This window comes from Mus caroli, chromosome 11 (assembly GCF_900094665.2).
Source record: "Mus caroli chromosome 11, CAROLI_EIJ_v1.1, whole genome shotgun sequence".
Taxonomy (NCBI): Eukaryota; Metazoa; Chordata; class Mammalia; order Rodentia; family Muridae; genus Mus; species Mus caroli.
The window spans coordinates 92,586,010-92,602,642 of NC_034580.1; the positions used below are offsets into that span (position 1 = coordinate 92,586,010).

At 51.7% G+C, this 16,633-nt stretch overlaps 1 protein-coding gene and 1 pseudogene across 4 annotated transcripts in view; both read right to left on the reverse strand.

The window, feature by feature from the left end:
- Positions 1–1,234: 1,234 nt before the first annotated feature.
- On the reverse strand, positions 1,235–14,232 carry Nfe2l1 (nuclear factor, erythroid 2 like 1). 3 transcript variants are annotated; one of them, XM_021178055.2, is made up of 5 exons: positions 13,687–13,772; positions 11,476–12,488; positions 6,465–6,680; positions 5,644–5,802; positions 1,235–4,908 (listed from the first exon to the last, which is right to left on the reverse strand). In XM_021178055.2, exons 2-5 carry the CDS (start codon positions 11,983–11,985, stop codon positions 3,568–3,570), a joined length of 2,226 nt encoding a protein of 741 aa, XP_021033714.1. In that variant the 5' UTR covers positions 11,986–12,488; positions 13,687–13,772; the 3' UTR covers positions 1,235–3,567. The 3 variants fall into 3 exon arrangements, with proteins under 3 accessions (XP_021033714.1, XP_021033715.1, XP_029339544.1); XM_021178056.1 differs by lacking the exon at positions 13,687–13,772 and adding an exon at positions 14,083–14,232 and having other exon boundaries at positions 1,797–4,908; XM_029483684.1 differs by lacking the exons at positions 11,476–12,488; positions 13,687–13,772 and adding an exon at positions 7,898–8,336 and having other exon boundaries at positions 1,811–4,908.
- A 265-nt stretch (positions 14,233–14,497) lies between these two features.
- Positions 14,498–16,633, reverse strand: part of LOC110304555 — a 13,676-nt pseudogene continuing 11,540 nt past the window's right edge. Inside the window, exons 2-3 of the transcript XR_003838011.1 lie at positions 15,829–15,858; positions 14,498–14,817 (exon numbers count right to left, since the gene is read on the reverse strand). The product of XR_003838011.1 is annotated as a phospholipid hydroperoxide glutathione peroxidase pseudogene (transcript). The remainder of the gene's footprint in view (positions 14,818–15,828; positions 15,859–16,633) is intronic.

Here is a 16,633-nt window from a genome sequence, read left to right on the forward strand (position 1 = left end):
CTCTGCCTCCCAAATGCTGGGATTAAAGGCATGCTCCACCACGCCCGGCGTCTTTTTCTTTTTTTAAATGGATGCAGGCAGACAGGAGCTTTCAAAGGAGCGCTACCAAGTCAAGGACTAGAAGTCCTCATTATCTCACATGGACCCCACAGGATTTCTGCACTCAACAGCAAAGTCAAACCCACAGGCAAGTGTGCAATGTGTGAGGGAGGAAAGTGGTTAAAAGGTGCTGGCTCATCACCGCATATTGACAAAAATGACAGGTCACTATGTAGGGCCTCACTTAACCACAGGGATCAATACCAGGGAGAGCACGCCTACTCTTGATTCTGCTGAGGAGTTTCCACACCTGGTCATTTAACATACACCTGGAATCCTAGAACTTCAGGGACTAAGGGAAGAGGTGGAGGTCATCTTGGGCTACATAGCAAGATCTGTGACTGGAAAGATGTCTCGGGGGGTTAAGAGCACTTGCTGTTAGCTAGGTCATAGTGCCACAAGCTTTTAATCTCAGCAGTTGGGAGGCAGAAACATGAAGACCTAAGTTCAGGCCAAGTCTGGTCTACACAGCAAGTTCCATAAGAGTCAGGGCTTACACAGAGAAACTCTGCCTCGAATAAACAAAAAATTAGTACTGCTGTTGTGGAGGATTTGTGTTCAATCCACGTAGTGACTTATAACCCTTCTAAGGGATTCATTGCCTTTCCTGGCCTTTGTGGGCACCAGCACACAATGTGGTACACAGACATACATGTAGACAAGGTATCCATACAATATAAAAAAAAAAATTAAAATAATTTTGATTGTTTCCTTGCCTTGCTGGGAAAGGTGGTAGAGAGGCAGCCACCAGATCATAACTGTATGTGGATCCCCTAACCAGTTTTCACTATACAACCCTGGATAGTCTCAAACTTGCAACCCAACTACCTCAGCAGCCCGGCTGGGGGATTATAGGTGTGTATCCACTATTCACAGCGGGTAGTTTCTTTTCCTGGAAACTGTAATAAACTACTTCACTGCTGAGACCCATGTGGTGCAGTTTGATAGACAGTCTCTTAAGAGTAAGACAGCCGGGCGTGGTGGCGCACGCCTTTAATCCCAGCACTCGGGAGGCAGAGGCAGGCAGATTTCTGAGTTCGAGGCCAGCCTGGTCTACAAAGTGAGTTCCAGGACAGCCAGGGCTACACAGAGAAACCCTGTCTCGAAAAACCAAAAAAAAAAAAAAAAAAGAGTAAGACAGAAAAATCTTTGGGTGAAGTTTAGGGACTGCTGAACCAAGACAAAGGGCACTTCCCCCCTGTCAGACCCAAGGTCCTGCTGCAGAGGTGTGTTGGTCAAAACTAAGGCCTTATTATTCGTAAGGTGCTACAACCTCTCCCTACTGTCTTAGGTGAGTGGGTAAATGGCAGCAGCCCTCTTAAAGGCCTAATTTCTGCAAGCAGCAGCCCAGAGGCAAAGGCCAGCCCTTCCTACCTAGAAATTGAAGGTGTTAAGTTGAAGCAGGCAGTGTGAGTTCTCAACACACAGGACATCTGTAGCATGGTGCATTTCACGGCTAACAGGTCCCATTTCCAGACCATGACTGCAGTCCAGTGCTCTGTGCCTCTCCAGCACGCAAAGCTGCTGCAAGAGTCACAGCACCGACAGTCACGCTCCCCTGATCCAGACGGCATGGGCTTCACTGCAGAGTTCTCTTGTCAGTGCTACCCGCCTTCCCACCTAACCACACAATGGCCAGTCTCCCAGCTTCCTTGACTCTCATCTGAATTCAGAAGGGAGAGGGGAGAGAAAGTGCGTTTAAGCTGAATCATCCATTTTATTTGATTTTATTTTGTCATGTGCTCACAGCATTTCTTTCTCTCCTCTCCCTGGCAGGTCACAGAGATAAATTAAAAATAAAATCTACAAGGAAAATAATTTATAAAAAGCACTCCCAGGCTCACGCTTTCTATCCCTACTGCTCAGTTAGGAAACCCCTCTGCCCTGCACAGGGAGGAGGATCAGTGCTCCCCACCCACCCACCCCTGCTCGTCTGGGGCAGGCAGTACTCCAGAGCTGACCAAGATTGGGGGTCAGGGGGACGGCAGTGGCAGTTAAGAAAAAAAACAAAAACAGAAACAAAAACAAAAAAAACCAACAACAAAAAAAAGACACTGTGGTCCTAGAACCATCTGGCTATCTTGGCTCTGCCCCTCACTGCCTCCCCCAGGGCTGTCCTCCAGGAGCCCAGGCTGAACAGGCTGTGAAGTAGCTGCCTGAAGCTGAAAGCCTAGGGGAGGGTCATCTCCTGCCCCTTGCATGCACTTCTCATTTTCCTAGAAAGAAACCCAAAAAAGAAATCAAGACCAGACCTCGGGACATAGGAGAAAAATCCCAAGTGTTTACACAGTTAACACGGAGTCTTTATGGCAAAGAGAACATTTAGCAGCTTTGAATATTGGGGCATCTCCTTTTTACTCAACACAAGCATCCTAGGCCCTATAAGTGTTAACAGGGCACACGCCCTAAAAAAATCAAAGCGCAAGAACGTCTAAGAGGACTAGGTTTTGTTGCTGGGGTTTACAGGTTTTTGTTTTCCCCCAGTGAGGAGCCCAGGTGTTAGTAGGCAGAGGGGCCTGAGGGAAGAGTCACTTCCCAGTGTTGTGCTGAATGGTGCCTGGATGTCACTGGGACCACTCCTCCACACCGTGCCTTCCCTGTTTAGACCCTGCAGAGGAAGCTGTAGGCCAAGTTCCAGATACTGCCAGAATAGCACCCCACTCCAGAGCTGGAGGCAGCTAGTGAGGGTGGGTACCAAAAAGAGGAGGAGAGTGGAAGAGGACAGCATTTCCATGCAGGCTCTCTGAGGACAGTAGGAGCCTCCTCGGCTCTGAGATGGCCAGGGAGGGAGATGGCTGTGGCAGGGCAGTGAGTGACATGCTTGATGCTGGGCTGCTGCGACACAGGCCTCGTTCTCATTTCCTATACTCTCTGCCCTCCTCGGCCCCTACAGCTTCCCATTCAGTAACTAAGATATTACAGGTGCCATCCAAGAGCTTCTTCCCTTCAGGGACGCAAGAGTTGAAGAAACAGTTACAAAGGCCTTCTGGGGCCCCACCATGTCTGTGTTCCATACCAGTAACTCTCCCTAGACCACCGGAGTCACCTACACTCACTGCCTAGAAAGCTGGCCAAAGCCCTTAACAGTCGCTCTGGTTTTTCTGACTGCTTTGATTTTCGGGGGATTCCTTCCCTTTCTCCTTCCAGCAATGAGATCTCCCACACTTTCTCTCCTTCACTCCACACAGCTCCTCTACTTCCAGCATGCCGACACTACCCTCCCCTCAAGAGAAAGGGAATAGGCTGGGGACCCCAATCACCCAAACAGTCTGGTCCTCCCTGCCCACCCCAAGGGGGCAGCTGAGCCAGACAGCGCCTGCGCCCGCCTCTTCGGTGCACTGACCCGCAGTCATCCCATCTGAGAAGATATATTGGATAAGAAGGCATTTAAGTCCCCAATGTTAGGTCCAGGCCCAGCCCTTCTCCAGTTTCGGTCTTACTGAGCGTCCACCCCCTGCCTCCCCAGGCTCACTTCCTCCGGTCCTTTGGCTTTCTCTCCTGTCGCCGAGCCTGCTGGTCAGCCATCGTGCGAGGAATGAGGAGGACGCTGCCATCCCCAGCATACTGAAGGGCATACTGACTGGGTGAGTAGGGCCTCCCGTGCTCATCCCGCAGCCGCCCAAACACCTCCTGGTATAAGCTTTGGACCTTCTGCTTCATCTGTCGCAGAGACCGCAGGAACTCTACCTTTTCTCGAAGCAGTCGGGCCTTATCTCGCTGCAAGTCCTCCACATCACGTTCTAGGTTTAGGATGGTGTCCAACTTGCGCTTTCGGCAGTTCTGTGCAGCCATCTTGTTTTTGCCCCGGCGCCGGATATCCCGGATGAGGCTGAGCTGGGCCTCGCTCAGCTGGTATTTGGACAGCAGCTCATTGAATTCTTCTACAGGCAGGTTGATGATCTTGTCATTGGTGAATGGGATCTTCATGGCTCGGGCTCTGTGCTCATCTCGGCTCATCTGCTTGTCCAGGAAGTCAGCCTGCTTTTCCTTGCTACCTTTCTTGAGGGTGCTGGGCGGTGGTAGATCAGCAGAGTCAAGGGCACTGGGTGCCATATTGTATGTATGATTGTGGCCCACATGCTCTAAGTAGGGAAGGCAAGAGAGCTGAGAAGGATCCTGATAGCTCATGCGGCAGAACTTGGAGTATTCCGGCTGGTAGCCCACTGCACCCTCAGCCTCTTCTAGATCTAGGGTCTCAGAGTCAGAGCTGTAACCAACAGCTCCCTCCTCAGAGAAGGAAGAAGAGGCAGAGGAGGAAGCAGAAGAGGAAGAGGAGGAGGAAGAGGAAGAAGAGCTCCCTTCAGAGCTGCTCAGAGAGGAAGGGCTATGGCTGGAGTCCAAGGAGAGGCCTGAGTCAGAGTCAAACTCCTCTTCGAGCTGGGAAGCCTGCACCGGGTTGAAGCCCTCCTCAATGGCCAGGTCCATCAGGCTGATCTCATCCAGCATAGCTTCATCTAACAGGCCCCCAAGGGGGTCAGGCAGCTCAGGGCCTGATGTGTCATTGGCCGTGCCATTGAGCTGGGATGGAAAGAAAAGCCCTGCTAGGTTGGTAGAGCCAAAGGTGGAGTTGAGACTGGTGGAGTTGCTGGGGACGAGTGGAAGCAGTGCGGAGCTGCTAGCCACAGGCAGGCTCTCCACCTCGGGGCTGAAGAGGGAGAAGTCCTGGCTGCAGCCCCCCAGGGAGGCCTGATGCAGGCTAACATTCTGATTGATGGGAGTGTTGGGCGCAAGGCTGTAGTTGGTGCTGAGAGGGTCTCCAGGAGGGGCATTGTACAGAATCTCACTTGCTGATGTATTTACTTCCATAGCCTAGAAGAGAGAATTGTACCAGCATTCAAAAGGAGCAGACTAACCCAAGTCGGCCCCCAGGAAGAAAGCTCCCTGGGCATAGGGCAAACCTCAACAGTAAAGCCCCCAGCTTAGACCAACAGGCCCGCCACAGGGGGTTCCTAACTATGGGTTTCACCACAAAGGAGAACTGACCAGCTCCTGGGTGTGTGACTAGATCCCCTTATCTTGAAGTGGAATGGAGTACACAAACTGAAATATCCAAGCAGAGTTCCGAAAACCTGCTACAAAGCTTGCTGTATGATCGATCATAAGCACATCATCAAACATTTCCGACCTTCCACCGCCCACATTTTAACAACTGAGGGCTAAAGGTAGCTCAATGGTAGAGCACGGGCCTAGCAAGTACCCTGGGCTCCATCCCCAGCAGTGCAAATAACTAATCCTACAGCAAAGGGTTACTAGATGGCAGCAGGCCAAAGGAAGATGCCCATGGCTCTGAAGCACTATGTCAGAGTGTTAGCAGCTGATTATCTGCTACAGGAAAAGAAGGTGCAACTCCATGTCAGCCCATGCTTTGCAAGACTCCATTCCGAGTCAGGACTCAATCCCACCCTGGAGTCATCCCTCAGGTGTCGCTACTTTGCTACTGACCAGCCAGAGCAAACTGGTGCCCTCTCCCGGAGGGAGGGCGAGTAACTACAAGCTGGGGCACCCTACGCAGAGTCCTGCAGATGCACTTTCTGACAATCCTACCTGCATTTCCATGATGGACATGAGATCTTGCCACTGCTGTTCCAAATCAAATGGCGATTCTGTCCCCGTCAGAAGAGGAGATAGAAGGCTGTTCTGAAGGGCGGGGGACTCACTCTCACTAGGCACTGCTTCTGGGATGCTGGAAACGTCAGCTGGGAACTAAGGCACAGCACAGAGTTGAATGTGAGGGTACTAACTACCTTGTGCTTTCTCCTAGTGACTACCATCTGGCTCCACATAGCTTTCTCTAATTAGCAACCAGGCTACGGCCAGAACCAAGAACTGGTCCTGCAGCTAGGGGCTGTGTGTTGTGCTCTCAGGTCCTCCTCACCTCAGTATTCTCTCTAAAGGGCAGGTGACCTCCGGCTGCCTAAGACACTTTTCCAATGACAAGGCTGTCATTGGAAACTGTCACCAGGCATCTGTGGCAATAGCAACTGTAAGTCTGACTGGCCTAGGCCCTGGCTATCTATAACTACTGTTGACTGGCCTGGGCCTTAGCTATCTATAACAAACACCCCTTTTCCAGAACCACTGTAGGTTTGCAGTGTCCCAGCCATTCTGAATGTCAGAGTACCCTATTCCCAGGACAATCGAAGGGATGGAGAAGTATTCTAAGATGCTAGACACTTTGCCTGTCTGCAGTATCTACTGTCAAGACCTAGTGCTTCTGAGTCCATTGTCCACTGTGCCTTTATAGACCCTAAGCCAAAACACAATGAGGTCCACTGCAAAGACACAACTCTGATCCAGAGCAAGTGTTCCGGAAGTGCTCCAGCCTGGGGAGTCTGGGGAGCAGGGAGACAGTACAGCAGCAGTACCTGTGCAGGGAAGCTCTCCCCAGTCTCTCCATCTACTAGCAGGTCTCGGGCCAGAGCTTCCGCACCCTCGCCTGACCAGGTGTCCTCTCGTTCTCGTCCATCTTGCAGTTCCTTATCCACATCCTGCTCCTTCTGGCGATGACTGTAGTCAAAAACCTCACGCCCAGCCCCCAGATCAATATCCTGTCGCCAAAGGATGTCAATCAGATCTATATCCTGAAAGACAGACCGGCATGACTTTAGCTTTCAAGTAGTCCCCCATCCCAGGGAGAAAACTCCCGGTCCTACCCCCTCACAGGTCCCACCTACTGATGCTCCAATGAGTCCTGGGTGGGGTCACACCCAGGCCTGGGCCTTTTAGCCCTCCTTTCCTGCTTCCTCTGCACCAGCAAGGCATCATTCATTCCCAGGCAACCTTCCACCAAAATAAGAGGCATTGCTAAAAACTACTAACGTGTCCAGCATCACACAAGCTTCCAGGTTTAGAATGTGGGCCAGAGTCACACCCAAGCTAAAGGTCAGCGCTGTATCACCTCTAAAAAGATGGAGAAGGAAGCAAGAGACCCCTCTCCTTTTAGGATTTGGAGACTCTGAAAACACAGACTGTCTGACCATGGCAAGCAAGGGCAAACTGCCCTGTGGAATTGCTTAGCAGTGACCAGGCTTGCATCAGCCTGTGGTGCCACTGCATTTGCATAAAGGGGTGGGGTAGCCTAGAGATGAAAATCCCTGCATTTCCAACCACCTGATGCAACCAATGACAACGACAGGCTGTCTTCAGCCCTTCTACAGTCATCCCCCCTTCATTGGCTCTCAGCTGGAGTAGCTTGAACTCCACAACTATTAAAGGCCCAGCCTCACCTCATGATCCCTGACAGAATTCAACGGATCCCAGCAAGCTGCCTCAACCCCAAGGGAACCTCAGACAGTTAGATGCTCCCCAGTACATAAGTACCCCACCCTTGCTTAGGCCAATCTCAGCGCTAGCTACCTCACCCCTCCCACAGCACACCCCAGCACTCACCAGCTCCCCATCAGTGAACCCACTCAAGGACATAACTCTCATCACAGCTGAGCTGACTGCAACCTTGGACATTAAAATGCCTCCTTCCACTTTGTTCTGTGGCTCCTAGACAGTTCCTGCACCAACTGCCACCCCCACTGACATCAGCACAGAACCCCAATAGAGCCATTTCAACTTCCTATATATACCCCTCCCTTTAGGAGTCTTCTCAGCAAACCTGAAGGGACCCTTAAGTGTTGCCTTCCTTCCAAAAATTTAAAAGCACATACTTTCCACTGAAAAGTATCTTTAAACCAACCCCACCACTCTACCCCAAAGCAGGGACTACCACCTATCCCATCCTAAGACACCTCCCCACCCAAGACCTCCCACATGTTCCTCTCCCTTGAGTCTCCCACCATACACCAACCTGAACAGAAGCCCTGGACCCAGGAGCAGAGGGGGGCTGGGCCACCCGGTGACCAGCCAGCCAAGAGTTAAGGGGCCTGTCTTTGGCATGGCCCCCACCACTGTGAGAGCTGCGGTCCAGGCGGGTCATGGTCTGCGAGAGGAGCCCCAGAGCAGCCGGTGCCGGTAAGCCGGACAGGGGGCTGCGAGGAGCTCGTGGCTTGCAGGAAGCACACCAGGCTGGAAGGGTGGCCCCTTGGTAGCTCCGAGGGGCCCGAGGAAGGTGCCCCGCCCGTGCTGCTGCCTGGGCGGCCCAGCCCAGCCCCCTTCCTCCATCCTGGAGCAGCCCCCTCCCACCTCACAACCCCAGTTCCACTCAGGCGCCCAGCAGCCCCCACCCTGAGCTCACCGCAGAAGCTGCAGTGAGTCGGGACTCCCACCCCATGCTCCGCGCTCACGCTGCAGAGGAAAGCAACTCCCTCCTGAGCCTATCCTCCCGCTCCTCCCTCTCCCCCTCCCCACGCCCCCCAAACTTGTTACCTAGGCTGCCGCAAGGAGCCAATCCCCTCCCCCTCCCACCCCGCAGGTCACTGCTGAGGCTGCAGAGAACCAATCCCCTCCCCCAGGTCAGCAGCTGGGGCTGCGGAAAGAGCCAATCCCCTCCCACTGTCGTTACCTAGGCTGCGCCGCGAGCCAATCTCCTCCCCCAAGTCTCCGCTGGAGATGCGGAAGGAGCCAATCCCCTCCCACCGCCTGTTACCTAGCTGCAGAAGGGAGCCAATCTCTGCACCAGGGCAGCTGGAGAAGCTGCCGCAAGGAACCGGCCCATCCCTGGGCCGCCTCCGTCTCCTTGAGGAGATGCACCCAGGGGCGGGCAGCCCCACCCAGCCCAGTCAGTCAGCTGGGGTGGTGCAGTGAGAGTCCTGGGGGAAGGGGTGCCACTTTCCTCCCTCCTGTCGCATCTTGCTCTGCCAGCCCGCTCCTGTGACTGGGCTTCCTGCAGAAGCTTCCCTGAGAAACTCAATGCTTTGCTGGGAAGTGGAAGGAGTTTTCCCATTCCTTAAGAAGACGATGGCTAGTCCTCAAGGCTAGGGATCACAAGCCAGGCTGGGCAGGAACCCAGGGCAACCCAAGCCAAAAAAAAAAAAAAAAAAAAAAAAGGCCCAGGAGCTTTGTCACCCTACAACAAGCCAGACTGGAGGAAAGGGAAAAGCCATTATTACATACGCACGGCATGTTAGTGCAGGCCAGGCCTATCCCCTACAAAAAAGAAAAAAAAAACAAAACAGAACGTGGAGAGACGATCCTGAAGCCAGCACTAGGGAGACAGGTGCTGAGCACCATCCTGGCCGCAGATATGCCAGTTACCCACTTCCATTTTAGCTTTCTTAAGAACTTGGGGGAGGGGCTGGGGGGTCAGGAGGAAAGAAGGAGAGCATTTGGTGCCCAACCAGGGCTAGCACCTCTCCTAGAAGGCCGGCCGGGAGGTGAAAGTGGGGGAAACCCGACAGAATTGGAATTTAAAATCCCACTTCTGCCTTCCTGGATTGCTTTCTCAGGGGAAATAGAAATCTCTCCTCACTACTACTACCCCAGAGCCTAAGGTCAGGCCAGAGAGATAGTGTGTTCTCTCTTGGTTACAGCCTGCTTCTAACCCAGGAAGAGAGAGCTGTAAACAGGCCACCCCTTGCTCTGGGCAGGGTGCCAACCTGGAGGGGAATCCTATCCCTGACAAGGGCCTAAGCTATGGCTACCCATCGAACAGGCCTGGCAGCAGGGAGCACTACCACCCCAGGGATAATACCGGCTCCAGCAGTGCCTGTCACATGCTCTGGACCTGGGTATTTTTATCCCTGAGTTGCTGAGGAAATGTTGTTCTAGGCACATCATAATCCTCCCTTCCCTCCTCCCCAGCCTAGGTCCCTCAGGCATGACCCACCCAGCTTCCCAGAGAGAGTGGAGTGGTAAAGGCCTGGGTCAGAGAAAACACACCTTCTTTAGGGCCATGAGAAGGAAGGCAGATACCAAGTTCCATTCTATTCTGCTCCAACACACCCAGTTACATCCAAAAATTTCTATATTCCCCAAAAAGCTCCCTGAAGACAGACAGTATCAGTGCTGACTCTGTAGGGTTCTCAGGAGAAGACCTACCCATGCCACTTGGGGGCAGGAACAGGATTCTTCAGATCTCGGGACTTCAGAAGTCCATTTAAATGACAGAGTAAGGAGAAGCAGAAAAAAAAGGTGAGATGCCAAGCAATACTACAAGAATCTAATACAAAGCCAGTGCTTGTAATCCCAGCATTTGGGGGGAGGCAAAGGTAGTAGGGCAAGAGAAGTTCTGCAAGTTCAAGGCTACCCTTACCTACACAGAGCAAGATCCAGGCCAGCCAGACCATCTCAAAAATATTACAATTTTAAAGAGAGAGAGATATAAGACCAAAATCTCTGATAGGCAAAAAATGCTCCGGACCTCCATGGTCAGACAATCGCAGCCTCTCGCACACAGACCCAGGAGAGCTAGCTGATCTGAGGGAGTGGCTTTCCTAATCACAATGACCCACAATTCAGGGTGAGATAAACTGTTTAAGACAACACTGCTGGTCTTGCCTATCAGGTGTACCAGTAGCATCCTTCCCCACAGCTGTGACAAAGATAACCCCTAGATGAGGACCATGGATCTAATATAAGCCATCCTCTCTACCAGTCACCAATGATCAAGACAACTGAGATAATGAGTAGACCTAATAATGCAGGAGGGGAGAGAAAAGTGCTCTGAGCTGGTGGGCAGAGAGAACCAAGCTCTGCAGCAGCTCTATCCTCCACACTAACGAGGACAGTGCGCTCGTAGCAGATCAGACCTGTCTCACTACTTAGGTAGTCAGACAGGGCAGCAGTAGCTATTTGCATCACTAAAGAAAAGGAACTGCATCCTTCTCTGTACCCACAAGTTTGCCAGCCCTGTGCCAGGAGCTAAAGATCACCTCTTAAGCTCAGATCAAGCTGAGCTGAGCACAGTACAGTTCTCTTCTAGCTTCCAGCCTTTCCTGCTCTACTCCCTGCAGCAGGCCTTTAGCAAAGAATGGGAGCTTTGGCCTCTGCTGGCCAAGAATAACTACCAAAGTCTACCCCTTGGCTCAGGCCCAGGAGTTAAAGGGAGTTTACAACAACAAGCCTGACCTGTAGAACTTTAGGATACAGTAGTCGTGTTTTAGGGTGGGGGCGGGGGCGGGGCTAACGAGTCGAGAGAGGCCACACGGTATGTGTCTTAGCAACAACGTACACTCAAAGCCTCTCATAACATAGTCCTGTCCCCAGCTAAGGCCTCTAGCAGTCATACCAAAATCTAAGCAGTAAAAACCCTGGTATGTTCTAGGAACCACCCCGCCCTGACAGTACCCTCAGAGATGGGTCAATGGTTCAAAACAAAAATTTTCCCAGCTCCCAACCCTGAAGTCAGACAATTAGGCCATTCCTACCCAAATAGGTCCACGGGTCCAAACCCAACCCCAGAGGACTCAGTGCAGAGCCAACAACCCTTCAGAACCAGCCCATTCCTCCCCCTCGCCCAGGCCCACCCACCGCCACAGGGCCACTAACCTCTTTGGTTAAGTCTCCACTGACAGGAGGGGCTACAGCCCCCAGATCCTCCAAATCTTCACTGAATCCCTGCTCCGTTTCACTTTCTCTCACCCCGTTGTCTGGGCCTGTCACATCTTGGAGGCCACTGGAACTCTCGAGGGCGAGGCCTGAGTTGGGCTGGCTGCCAGAGACAGACCCCTCCGGGTCTCGGTGGACCAGCCAAGCATTGACCTCAGTGGTAGGCACCTGGAACCTATCCAGGGCCCTCACCTGACTAAGGAGCCGCCGGGCAGTGAAGTAATTGTCCAGGTCTATGCTCTTGGGGTGGATCCCATAGCCATCCAAGGTATTCCTCAGGTTGTGGAACTGGGTCTGGGTATAGGCAGAGCTGGGCCCCAGGATGATCTCCCGGAGAGGGGGGAGCTGTGAGGTCAGGTAAGTATCCACGTCCACCCGAACCCCAATCAGACTCAGCAGGATGGTGAACTGGAGAAGTCCTTCCGTTAAATATTTCTTCAGAGAAAGCATTGCTGAAGGACCAGAATATTTATGCTTTTTTGTTTTTAAATCTTCCACAAGACAAATCAAGGCCACTGCTCTGCCACTTCAGCCAGCAGGCTACCCTCCTCAGTGCCAGACCCTGGACCCCACCCTGGCACAACACAGGGCTGAGCTCCCTGAAGGCCCCGGACGACAGCACACCCCGGGGAGCGAAAGCCACATTCACTTTCCCCTTTCTGACACCTCACCTCGCAAAGTCAAGCCGTTCGTTCGGGCGCTCAGGGCCCTCAACTTACTTCACCACAGCCCATACACAGTCACTTTCAGAGTCACATTAGTTCTCCTCTATGGCGATCCACTGCAGGCTGCTCACACACCAACAGCTGATGGAGTCTTTCTTTCCTCCTTTTTTTTTTTTTTCTCCCTTCTCCTTCCTAAGGTTTATTTTCTTTGGCTGGAGCTACAGGTCTTTGTCTTGGGTCAGAGTGTCCCGCCTCCTCTGCACTTACCAGGGGGGTTTCCAGAGAACCCTGAAATGGGAATCACAGAACAACAAGATAAGATTCCACACTCTTCACTTCATGGTCAGGGTAAGAAGCTCGGGGAGAGAGTAGGAAACACATGTAAAGGTTACTTTTACACGGAAAAACCAAGCCAAACCTGCTGTGCCAACTATGAAAGGAAAAGGAAGGAAAGAAGCCCCCTAGGTTACTAAATATTAAATCTGCCACACTTCCTAAAAGGGCTTATTTGAAGCAGACTGTGCAAGGCATTCAAAACTTTCTTACACTTTGTCTAATTTACCAACACTCTTAATAGAACACATTACCCAGTTTCTAATTTTAGCACAAGAAGTCCATTTCCTATCCTTAAAAAAATTTGGTTTCCCATGTCATTGTCCTTTCCAACTCTAAAGAGACAGAGATTATTACTGAGAGACTGTGAAAAAATACACGAAAATGTTCAGGCCTCCATTTCATATGCCTTTTTGTTATTCCAACTTTTGAAATCTCATTTCCCTTTCCTATCATTCTTTCGTTCGTTAATTTTTTTTTTTTTTTTTTTAAATAAAAGACCAGCCTAATAGCACAGGCCACTCAGAACATTGAAACGTTAAGATCAGGAGTTTAGGACCAGCCTGGTTTCAATAAGTAAAAGTAAAAGAATGTCCGGGACAAGGATACAGATCACGGGTGCCTGGTTAGAGGCCCTAGGTCCAATCCCCAGTATGGCAAAATAAAAGAACGGGGTAGGGTACAGGAGGGCAGTGGAAGATTGTGGAGCCGTGCTCCAGCTGGAATTTGAATTCACAGGTTTTAGCTTTATTCACATGACCTTCTGAGCCAAAGCAGAAGGATATGGCCAAGTTCTCGACCTCACTTGCCAAGTGGGGAGAAGGTAAATTTGCCTTCCCATTTCTGATTTCTACTTTTGAGCTTCCATTAAATTCCTAAACTCCTCTGCTGTGGCCCACTATCAACTTCGCTCTAAAGGTGAAGTGGGAGCGACACGTAGAAGACACACACACACACACGAATAGCCTCGTTCGGTTGAGTAAACATCCCTGCTTTTGAAACCCGCCCGTCCTCGCGCAATTTACTACTAAAACTTCCCAAGAGCCACTTAAAGTTTGAGAGAGCAGACAAAGTTCTTCAAAGCCCACAAGGCGAGAGAGAGAGAGAGAGAGAGAGCGAGCTTCGGCCCCAGTCCGGTCCCACCCTGCCGTACCCGAGTCTGGATGAGACCAAGCTGCCATGCCCACTCTCGCGGCTCCAAGCTTTCTGGGACACGGAGCGACAAGTGCTACTTTGCTGGCCTTGACCCACCCTTAAAAGCGAGCCTCACCCCGCCCTCCGTTCCCGAGGCCCCACCCCGCTCGCGAGCCCAGCCTCACCACGCCCTCCCATGCCCTCGGCCCGTCTCAGTCCAGCCCACCCAGGAACACGCTTTCTGGCCGGCCCCGCGTTTCTTTCCGGCCGTGTCCAGGGCCCGATCAAGACCCCTCTCGGCCTCCCGGGTCCCGCCTCCTGCTCCTCAACCACATCTCGCCGCCCCTTATCCCACAAGCTTTCGGCCCTGTTGCACCGCGGCTATCTCGTCGGGGAAGGGAATTAGAGCAGGTACCCGCTGCTGAGGTCACAGTCTGCCGCTGCCGCCACAGCAGGCCCTCAGCCCAAGTCCCGGCCTCGCCACCGCCGCCGTCGCCGCCACCTCCGGCCGGCCTGGAGCGCCCAGCCTCGGCTTCCCTCCCCGCCCCCTCCTTCCACTGCACTCGGAAACCCGCCCGCCACGGACACCCCAGAAACAGTTGGTCCAATCAGATAGCCGGGACTAGTGCCGTCACCGGATGTCACTTTGATTGACAGCAAAGAAAACCCAATAGCCGAGTTTGTATCTGCCCACCCGGCACAGTTTTCCCGAGACTGACGTGGAGAAAAGTCCAATGAGTATGCAGGCCCGCCCCTCGGTATGGACCCACCAATGAGTGAGGCGAAGGCCCTAGTGTCCGGCATTCTGAACCTCTCCGCTGCGGGTCGGAGGTGGGCGGTGTTGTAAGTTAGGTGATTCTAGCTCATTGTGTGCCTAGGAATGCGGTCCTTTAAGGCAGATAATGGAGCATTGACGCCGGAGCCCGAGATTCCGTCCTTGAGAGTCCCCACGGTGACTTCTAAAAGTCCAGTGAGATCCGAGGGGGGCCGAGGCGGAGTGCGGAGCATGTGGCTCTGATGGTCGCGACGTTCGTGTCGCCATCTTGAGTCCTGGCAACGGAAACCGGTACCTCCTGTCTGCTGGTGTAACCTGTTCGACGGGCAGAAAGGGTGGCATCTTGTAGCCCAGGCAACAGTCAGATCGTGGAAACTGCGGGGCAGACAAGGGCCGTAGTGAAATGTTGGTAGTATGATAGATAGGACATAGTAACTCGTTTTTGCCATCAAAGAAACACCGGGAAGAGCCCCTCCCCTTCCTCTAACCTCGCACACAGCTTAGTTTTTGCTTTTCAGGAACGTTCCATCGTTGCCAGAGTTCCCCATACAACTACAGTACCAAAACATTTTTTGTGACTCAAATATAAGTGTGCTCTCAACATCATTTATTAGATTCCAAATTACAAAGCCTTTGTGAGATTCTTGTTCAGTGACCCTGTGGTAGGGGCCTGGTAACGTTCCCTATGAGTAATTCTGATATAGCTAGTACGAAGACCACATGTAGGAAATCATTGTATTGGAGTTTGTACTGTGTAGCTGTGGGACAGAGGTGAGATGCCAACTGAGTTCTTGTCTCCTTTTAAGAGGCCATAATCTAGTTGACAGTTCATTATTCATTGTCCTTGTGCAATTAAGGACAAGGCCAACTGATAATGCAGCAGATAAGTTCACTTCACGCTGTGCTTAGAGAGTTAGCACCAATATGGAGAGGTTCGCAGAATGTAAAGTATGTTTCACACCAAGAATTCAACTGATTCTTACAAAAATTATTAAGCCACTACATACCTTTTTAAATGAAAACAAATTATTTTGAGCTAGTTAACACTTTCAAAGACTGTTTTTACTTCATCGTTTTTTAGTGTGTCCCAATAAATTACTAGAATACAAAATTTATGAAGACGAGACATTTGTGTATTAATTGTTGGGTCTTCAAAACAACAGGCATAGTATCCCATGCTTTTAATCCTGGCACTCTTGGAATCTTTGTGAACTCAAGGGCATTCTCGTCTAAGAAGAGTTCAAGAACAGCCAGGGCTACATAGAGCAGTCCAGAGTTGGGTTTCAGACTCGGAAACAAAACAGCTGAGGGGTTATTTTACTTAACAAAGAAGATCTGGCCTCCAGGTTCTCCCAGCATTCCTCAGTCCTTACCTGGCATACTCACCCTCTACACAGACTCCCCACAGGCCCTTCCCTGTACCAGACATTTTGTTCTCTTGGCCCCTCCCTTCTCTTTTCTCTCCCTCTCTCTGCACTTGTTTCTCTTTCTCTTCTCCCCTCCCCTCTGTCTCCCTCCCCCTGACCTTGTGGCTTGGGACCAGTGAACTCACCTGCCTGAAAGCAGTTTCCCAATAAACCTGCTTACATATGCTCTGATCTGGCTTGAGTTGGCTCATTTCACTGCTGGAGAAATAATTAATCATCCAGAGCAGGCAGCACTACATAGAAAGTTCTGGAACAGCCAGGGCCACATGCATGCCCTTGCTCATAAACAAAAAGTGCATGAAAGCATGGAACCTAGATGTTAACTACAAAAAAAAAAGTGACAAGAGTACCTACCCAGCGTGCAAGGGGCACTGGGTTTAATCTGCTGCAATAAACAAAAGGTTCTAGCAATAGAAAAGCAGGTAGACCCCCATAATTCAAAGCTCCTGCAAAAATAGAAGCATTTTCAGAGTACAGTAGGTTGTTTTGTTTTCTCAGTTTCTCCCTCTATAGCCTCAGGCTCCCCTGGAATTTAGGGCAAGCCTCCTGCTTCTGCCTCCCCAGTTCTGTCTGTGTTACAGGTGTGCTTCACCACCCTCAGCTACAGTGCATTCGCAGCGCAGTCAAGGCCCGGATGGGCTTAGAGGCATACACAAAAGTAGAAGCAGACAAATAGAAAAGGGCCGGGCGTGGTGGCGCACGCCTTTAATCCCAGCACTTGGGAGGCAGAGGCAGGCGGATTTCTGAGTTCGAGGCCAGCCTGG

Excerpts from the sequence above, each read along its gene's own strand:
- Nfe2l1 (XM_021178055.2), bottom strand. The coding sequence starts at position 11,985 with ATGCTTTCTCTGAAGAAATATTTAACGGAAGGACTTCTCCAGTTCACC. Across the intron at positions 5,803-6,464 it reads GGGAGAGCTTCCCTGCACAG|TTCCCAGCTGACGTTTCCAG; the intron begins GTACTGCTGCTG and ends GCTGTGCCTTAG. Across the intron at positions 4,909-5,643 it reads TGTCCATCATGGAAATGCAG|GCTATGGAAGTAAATACATC; the intron begins GTAGGATTGTCA and ends TCTCTCTTCTAG.